The sequence below is a fragment of the Cupressus sempervirens genome, chromosome 7, assembly GCF_028749045.1.
Source record: "Cupressus sempervirens isolate cs-2001-9-10 chromosome 7, ASM2874904v1, whole genome shotgun sequence".
NCBI classification, from domain to species: domain Eukaryota; kingdom Viridiplantae; phylum Streptophyta; class Pinopsida; order Cupressales; family Cupressaceae; genus Cupressus; species Cupressus sempervirens.
Window position 1 is genome coordinate 919,111,907 of NC_143124.1, and position 8,845 is coordinate 919,120,751.

General features: G+C 33.2%; 1 protein-coding gene and 1 pseudogene across 1 annotated transcript; one reads left to right on the plus strand and one right to left on the minus strand.

Annotated features, from left to right (window-relative positions):
* Positions 1-200: 200 nt before the first annotated feature.
* LOC149550531 (TOM1-like protein 3) lies at positions 201-4,632 on the minus strand. The gene is made up of 5 exons (XM_089794481.1): positions 4,610-4,632; positions 4,362-4,440; positions 4,089-4,187; positions 3,842-3,955; positions 201-371 (listed from the first exon to the last, which is right to left on the minus strand). The coding sequence occupies exons 1-5, from the start codon at positions 4,630-4,632 to the stop codon at positions 201-203; spliced, it is 486 nt and encodes a 161-aa protein (XP_089650607.1).
* A 157-nt stretch (positions 4,633-4,789) lies between these two features.
* LOC149550532 (putative aldo-keto reductase 2) lies at positions 4,790-7,416 on the plus strand (annotated as a pseudogene).
* The last annotated feature ends 1,429 nt before the right edge of the window (positions 7,417-8,845 follow it).

Sequence of the window (8,845 nt, forward strand, 5' to 3'; positions counted from 1 at the left end):
CACCCCTCCAAGTCGCTTGAAGCAAAGAAAAATTTGGTGTATTGTGCAAGTCTAAATAATGCTATCATTTTATATTTATAAAAACACTTACTTGGAAACATAACGAAGTGTTCTCACATGTTGGTCATAAAATTCATAATTACATGAAAATAAAAGACAACATTGTGCAAAAATTAAATTTTCTCAAGCAAATAATTATCTTAAGCAATTTTAACATACTCATCCTCCTCTCCATTACTATCTTCTAAATCTTCTTCCATATTATCAGTGTAGTTTGGATCATAGCTTATGTAGTCCAGAGCAAGTTCCAAAATCGTATCACAATAAAAAACCACATCTCTGGCACAACATAGGAAAAAACTCTCCAATGCCTGCAAATTGCATCTTTAAGGTGATTATTTACAAATTTTTGAATAATCAGGGTTTTCTATTTGAAGAATGAAATCTGAAGATGCATTTCACAAAACATACATATACTTTCAATATAGATGATATGAACTTTTAAAATGGAACCACTAATGTTAACAAATAGTGTGAGATGAAAATACATAATTTCTCTACAACCAAACTCTTTTAACACCTGCAAGCTATATTCTCTTAGCTCCTCATCAGTTTCAGATGCACTTTTACAATAGTTAATAAGTAGGGGAATAGTTTCATTTAGATGCGGTCCAAACCTGTACCCAACAGCTCAACTGCATGGGGAAAGGACATATATTAGAATAAGACTATAGCGTATATAGCTAAAGGCCATTGATGATACATTGATGAACACGTGGAGTACAAGATTAAAAAATGGAAACAAAATATAGAATCACATTTTTAAGTAACATAAAATTTCACAAATATTATATTGTTTTTATATTTTCTATATCAGTTACAATATTCAATTATTTTTCAAAAGGCCTTCACTTTTTTAGCTTCTAAAACCATTTTTCCCATAAGAACCAACCATTAACTACCCAACACGGCAATATATTATTAGTAAGTAGGAGATATTTTCCACAGCAAGTCAAATTATGATATTGCTATGCGGATTCAACTTTTTAGATTTTAAGTCAAACTCATTGACCCATGTTTCATGAGTAATAGTTCACAAGGACTCATCTTTCATGAGAATGAATGGAACACTTAGCACTCATTGCAATTAGATGATGCTCATAGGTGGTGGATAAGCTAATATTATAATTTATTAACTATAAACTAACACTATGGAACATAAACAAACAAAAGACTAGTAGACTGAAAATGTGTTCTAAGCAAAAATAGTTGTCTATTTATTTAATGTGACAAGAATGTATTCAGAGCCATGCATGAGAATCTCAAAAGAAGTTCAGCCTTCACTGTTTGACTGTCATGGCTATACTAGGATAACTGTGGTACAAGGGGTGAATTGATAAATGTGTCCCTACAATTGGGACTAACAATAGCAACAAATAAATAAGCAATATTTGAGAGAGATTTAAACAACATAGATCACCTGGAAGGCTCTTAAGGTTGGTGCTAGATGACAAAATCAGAGGTTTGAAAAGCATAGTTGAATTACTAGTCACAATGGGAAATAGAGGCTTGTTGCCTACCGCTTGGAGAGCTAATGTGGATCCAGAACTGTAACATTTCTTGTTTCTATACATGTGATTTGAGATATAAAAATGCCTTAATATTGACTATGAAACTCAGTCTTTGCTTCTTTATAGTTAGTTATGCAATTTATATTGCCAAAGCATTGATGAGAAATATCATTCAGTGTGAATCTGTAATTTGCTCAAGTAATCTAGTTCCAGATGTTTGGTGTAACAGGATCACAATGTACTAGTCATTTGAGTTCTTAGTTTTCAATATTGGAATCAAATTAAAAAATCAAATTATAGTGTCATTCAAACTTACCATATCTGAAGGGATATAGTGGCTGAAAGTGTGTATTAGATTCGTGGCACTGAATATAATGGCTGGAAATTGCATATCAAACCCGTGTAGGATAATATCAGTCTTTCTGTTGCAGATCATACTTCATATCATACCTTAAAGTGGTCATTTACTAGTCCCAAAGTGGTCTACAAAAGCCTACAATAGCTAGCTAACATCTGGATGTGATACATGTTGATTATATGGCATTAAAACCTATGGATTGAATTGTTACAGTTTGATTTGTGACTGATAATAGGTCTGTAATCTCTCTTTTCAGTCTTAGCAGTAAACAATAAACTCATATTTTGCTATATCATTTAGCTATACATGTTTTCATTCATTGCATAGTCATTTCCTTTAATCATTTGTAATTTGTTATCATAAACAAGCATCAAAGTGAACTCAGCCAAAGTCAGATCAGAATTGCCGAACTTAGAAACATCACCATTCTTGGGAGTCCAAAACATACATCAAACCAAACAAAATGGAAAAATTGGATCAAGTTTGGGTGGGGATCTTTCACAATTACTTATTGATGCTTAATCTATCTTGTGGTCTTGAGGATTTGCAAAACTTCATGGAAATCAAACTACCATGTTTGAATTAGAAAAGAATCAGTGTATAAAATAATAGCAATAAAGAATATAATAGAAAGTAACTGGTATGCAAGTATTCTTCTATTAATCTCCATATAAATTTGTTAAGAAGATGCAGTAGTAATGGTCGTCCCTCATCAAGTATGCCAATCGCGAGATGGATGGACTAAGGGTTCTACTTAGAGGCTCATTCCATGCCCTTGGCCTTGGTTGAGGAAGAATATCTTTGATCCTCTTAACAAGGAACATAAGATTAATAATTATTTATCTGATTTCCATCAAACATCATATTTGGGATCAATTTGAAAATGTTTGATAGAAAGATGCACCAGTACTGGTTCTGTCATTGAATACGACAACTACAAGATGATAGATGTCCTACCATTCTCATGGCCCAAGGGGCCATATGACTTGGATACTCATTATGTGCCCTTGAGTTTAATTGAGGAGGATATTCTCAACTCTCCCAGCATCCTATCAAGCTTTTCCACCAAATTCCTAATATGGTCAGCTATTAGAAGTATGCAGTGAAATGGATACAAGTGAATTTAGGGTGTTCTGTTTTCAATATCATTTGTATAATGATCATAAATCCTTGATACAATTTTCTCTAAATTGAATTGCAATTACGTATTTGATATATAGAATATTGTTTATAAATAACTTGTGTTGTGGGACTTGTTATTTTTGGGCAAAATCCAATATATCCCATAAAGAGATCATTATGCTGCTTGTGCAGGAACCCCATCATTCTGAAGAATCATACCATTTTTGGTAGGCACCTAAAAGGCAATTTCCATAAGGAGTTGATGCCTTCCATTGGTTAAGATAAAAACTTAAAATAGATCTTTGAGGAGTGACTGTAGAAGATACTTGAGCAACCGTAACACAATTATTGTTGTTTTATGGAAAGCCTTAAAGCATCTACAAATGTAGCAAACTGAGGCAAGCAATCACATTTTAATATGCAATAACAAAAAATTCATGCACTCTCTCAGGTTACCGTACTCAAGGCCCTAGAGCCACTGGGCTCTAAAATGACAAATAAAACTTCAAACTAAGAACATGCAGCATGAAATTAATTACTAACTAATGTCATTATGCCAACATCACTGCTGCACTGCATCCTGGAATAGTTTAACAATATACACTACTTCCAAATGGCATTTAAAGTATGCGAGCTAGAAAGCAAATCTAGGTAACAAAAATGAGGGTCAATCTCAAGGTCAATGTTTTACCTTGCCATTTGGTAGAGTGAGTCAAATATATTCAACCTGCCCTTGAAAAACATGAGATTTGTTGAACATCCTTAAGATTCATTTTATTTTTTTCCTTACCTGTAACTCGTGGTATGCAGAATAATATTGTGGATATCTTCCATTTGACCCCCCAAAAGCTTCCTGCCATGTATCTAGTAGGACCAAGATCTTTTCTCTAACATTTAAATCAGGCTACAAAATAAAATACAAATAAAACCCACATAAAGGACTGCTGAAAATATGCACTAAGAGCACAAACCGAAAATTGTTTAAGCTACAACCCAGAAAAACATGTGCAAGTTACACAAAATATTTTTTTACAGACCTTTTTCTTTACTATCTTGACCATTTCATGTAGCACATCTCTCTCGGCAACTTGCAAGTGAACAGTATCACCACAATTTTTTGTAAGTGTCTCTAATAGCTGCAAAAATAACCAGGCAAATATTAAATCAAAGTTATCCATCAAAGTCAATCATAAATGAATTCTTACTATAGTAAATTTTTTGCACTCAGAATTCAACCAAATATCTCAGTAATGATAACTTAAAATAAATCAAAATGTATATAGAAATTTATAATATTATTCAATACTAACCGTCAGAGAAAGAATTTGGATCTTAGGATTCTTATTGGAAATGCGTTTCTTAATTGCTTTGATTACTTCCTTTTCTTGTCTGTTCCAACACAATCATATTGACCAATATATACCCTTCATTACTATCACCATATCCAAATGTCCATTTATAAGAAAGAATTTAGAAGACAAAGCTATTAACCTGCTTTATAAAGACCATACCAACATCTCTTATGCGAACTCTATTCATATAACAAAGATGGGATTACATTCTCTGAACATGGACTACCATTAATGCATAATACAGAGCAACTACCAATCAAATAATGTCAAATTGAATTTACAAAAGAGGATAACAGTGTATCAATATTTGCAAAGCATAATCAAGAAATCTGAACCTAAGGTGGATTAAAGCAATTTAGCATGATTCTATGCCTTGTAACTCAGAGATGAAGGTATTTCAAAATATTTTGTATGACTTCTCATGTGAGACAAAAGATTATACAGACACATCTTATAAATATAGCCAAGATAGAATATATGACAAAAGGAGTAAGATTTCTTTGTGCCATTCAAGGTTCTTGGATAGGCAGCATGAATAAAATGAAATGCTTTCATTTCCTTAAAAATTCTTGAAATTCATGTTTGATTGTGACTACCATACATGTTGATCTGAGCATGCCTGGCTCCCAGTTACTGCTATGATACAGTTTAAGATTACTGCTGTAACTGATAAGTGGTGATGTAGATAAGAAAATTTGGATAACAATTTCTATATGTTAGGTTCGAGAAGCTTCACTTTACAATTTAAAAAATGGTTCTACCATACATGCTATTTTATTTTGTGTCATCTTGGAAAACATTGGATCATTCATGTAAACAAACCTAACAAGCTCTCTTGTGTGTTTATACTTAAGCTCTAACATTTCTTTTCTAGCCTGCACTAGAAGACTCTTCTGAAAAGTAATTCAACATTATAACATAATTATGAGCTGCGGAAGCATCAACTGTACCAAATCCTTACATAGCTGAAAACTATATAACCCATCACTGAAAAGTGATCAATATTACTCAAAAGATGCATTTGTTAAAACCATTGATTGATCAAAAGATGCACATCTTGTTTCCAGCTTGTACTGTTTCCATTTCTTAATCTATTAATTCTCTGAGCTTGATTGTTCTAACACCGTGCATAATGCTTTTATTGTTCCTTCCTAAATAGGCTCTGAAAGGTATCAGAGAGAAGGTGCATATTGTAACTAAGTTTGGATTGACTTGGAGTAATAGAGAATTTGGTGTGAAGGGAGATCCTGCATATGTCAGGGCTGCCTGTGAAGCAAGCCTCAAGAGGCTTGATATAGACTACATTGATCTTTATTACCAACACAGGGTGGATATTACTGTACCCATAGAAGCTACTATAAGTCTTCGGATTCCAAACCCTTAACCTTGCACCAAAATACTATTTTTTCATGGCGCTGTAAGTTTTAAGATTCAAAATCTGTACTACTGTGACAGGTTTCTTATTTTAATCTTATTTATAAAATTTTGGGCAATAGTTTTTCTCCAAAAACTACATAGTTGAATCTTGAATTTGGTTTTATGTGAGAAATATATTTTACATATCAATTCTTGAGATTGATAAGTATGAAATATTTTCTACAGCAAGTCAAATTGTGATTTTACTACAAGGATTCAACTGTGTGGTTTACTAGTGAAACACATTGACACAAGTTATTTTAATAGTGGTTCATAAGAACTCATTTTTCATAAGAATGAATGGAACACGTAGTACTCATTACATTTAGATGATGCTCATAAGGTGAAGCATTAAGCCTTTCCAGAAGGTCACTAAGTGCAATACTACTCCAACTTATTGTCATGAGAGATGAGTTCTTATGAAGCTAATGTAACATGAGTCAATGAATTTGTCTCAGAAACAACAAAATCAAAATTTAAAACCTTTAATTTCACTAGAAAATATGTGTCTAGTAATCAAGGTTGTATGGCTTTGGAGGGCAAGATTGTATCCCTCTGGCTCTTTACCGACACCTAGCAAAACATAAGAAATCTGATAACAAGCAAATCATTTTTCATTTTATACAGATGGGTGAGCTGAAGAAGTTGGTAGAAGAGGGAAATATAAAATATGTGGGTCTGTTTGAAGCCTCTGCTTCAACAATCCGTAGGGCCCATGCAGTGCATCCAATCACTGTTGTGCAGCTTGAATGGTCTCTCTGGAGTAGGGATTCTGAGGCCCAAATTATTCCCACCTCTAGGTAAACGTTGTGATGATATAATACCTCAACAGTCAGTGATTCAATGTTTACTTTATAGATTGCAGAGAACTGAGAATAAATATTTGTGAATTGGGTTCACAGTATATACCAAAAGTTGAAGTTTTTAATAAGATTTTTTTTTGAACTTTGTTCCATTTGAACTTAGATAAGGAATACAAGCTTACTTATATTTATTTTATTTCATTTTATTCCATTCGTAGGGAGTTGGGGATTGGGATTGTTCCATACAGTCCTTTAGGCATGGGTTTCTTTAGCACAGGAGGAAAACTTCTTCAAAGTGTGACAGATAATGACTTCGTAAGGTAAAGGATAGGATTTTTTTTTCCATTTAATAATTGTACCATTTTAAAGATCATCTGATGTTGAGTTCAAACATTGAGACTGAACAACAAAGTAAAATCTAAACAAAAATCTACATGACAAGACTGACAATAAAGGTGAAAATTAATTTGATTTGATTTTGTCATTGTTGATTGTTTCATATCATAATAATTGATTTGTTAAATAGGGGAATCTGAGGTTTTAAGGTGAGAATCTTGAGCAGAACCAAGATCTATTACTAAAGCTAAGTAAGATCAGTTTAAGAAAAGGGTGCAGCCCAAGCCAGGTTGCTCTTGCATGGGTTCAAGACCAGGGAAATGATGTTGTGCCCATTCCTGGAACCACCAAGATGAAGAACCTAGATGATAATATCTTCTCTCTCAGTAAAATTGACAGCAAGTGACATGAATGAAATCAAAGCCATCTTTCCTGTAGATGCTGCAGCTGGAGACTGACACAGAGCTGTTGATTTGTAATTGACCTGAATAAATTCAGAAATTCCCCCATACAACACTCTCCATTGAATTAAAGCACGTAAATGTTTGTGTTCTAGAGCAGAACATTTGCAATTAAGCTAGATGAATAAAGGGCTCTGAAGAGTTAGCAGCGTTTAAAAAAAAAAAGAATCTAAATAAATGGATTTTTTAGCCTTGTGCTATATCAGTTATAAATGCTTATTATTGAAAATGTAGTATTTTTAAAGTCTATTAATAGAGTATTTTCAGAACCTATTAATAGAGAGCTTTTGGTAAATGACTCTATAAAGAGTTTTATAAACCTGGTGGAAATATATTTCGTTAATAGTAATGATACTGGCATTTTAACATTTATGCATGACAATATTTATGGACTAGTGATAAACCCAAACCCTTCCACATGGATCTTAAGGAGTTAGTAATAAAGATCCAATAAATGAGTCGTAATGTCTCCAAGGTTCTCTCAGAGACTTCGATATTCAACCATTGTTACTCCACATAACTTGTGGGCTTGGACATCTAGATAACAATATGCCATTTATTATCAGTGCATGCCAAGGATACATTAGAGGTTTTCACCCCATATGTCAACAAATTCACGTTTCAAAGTAGATAATCTAGAATGTCCATCCAGTGCCAATTACATGTTTTATTATCAAGACAAAGCACAAGAACCCGTAGCTACAAATAAATCCAAATTTCCTTGAATTTCCTTGAAACAATATGAAACACACTCAGAGAAGTGGTATAACATTGAATAAGACCCATATTACATTACAAAAACCATATAAAAATCTCAAAGTCTTTTTAATACAAATTTCAAACTCGTTTATGATCATATTAATTTAAACAAAAATAAGTATATAATGGTAAGAAGTTGCATGCAGAAATTATTTATAATATTGCATTCAAATTCATTGATATGCATAGAAGTAGTGCCATGTAGAGTGTGGGAAGGGTCTACGTTGTATGGGTATGTCTCTCTTGATACAGAGGTGTGACACCTGAGAAAGAAATGGTAGCCCTCGTTCACTATGTTGTGTAGACAGATGTCACTTTTCTTGATACTTTAGAGTCTTAGACACTAATAAAATTATTGTAGGGAAAGTCAGTCAACTTACTAAATCTATTATGACACCTCCATTCTAAACGACATTATCATATTAGAATTTGTGATCCAACGTATTGAAGAAATTACCTTAATATTGAAGAATTAATACAAGTGATGTTGCAGGTGTAGTGGGATTGCTTCCAAATTCTGACTCTTCCACAATACCACTCTAAATATATAGTCCATGTCTAGTTCCTTTGTGCTCATTCCATTAGGAAGACTCCAGTCGAAGGAGTGAACCAGCGAAGCCAAAATTAAATGAAGCATCTTATCAGCCAATGGAAGCCCTAGGCATAT

Excerpts from the sequence above, each read along its gene's own strand:
- LOC149550531 (XM_089794481.1), bottom strand. The coding sequence starts at position 4,632 with ATGGTAGTCCATGTTCAGAGAAT. Across the intron at positions 3,956-4,088 it reads TCAAGATAGTAAAGAAAAAG|CCTGATTTAAATGTTAGAGA; the intron begins GTCTGTAAAAAA and ends TTTATTTTGTAG. Across the intron at positions 372-3,841 it reads CTGCATACCACGAGTTACAG|GCATTGGAGAGTTTTTTCCT; the intron begins GTAAGGAAAAAA and ends TGCAATTTGCAG.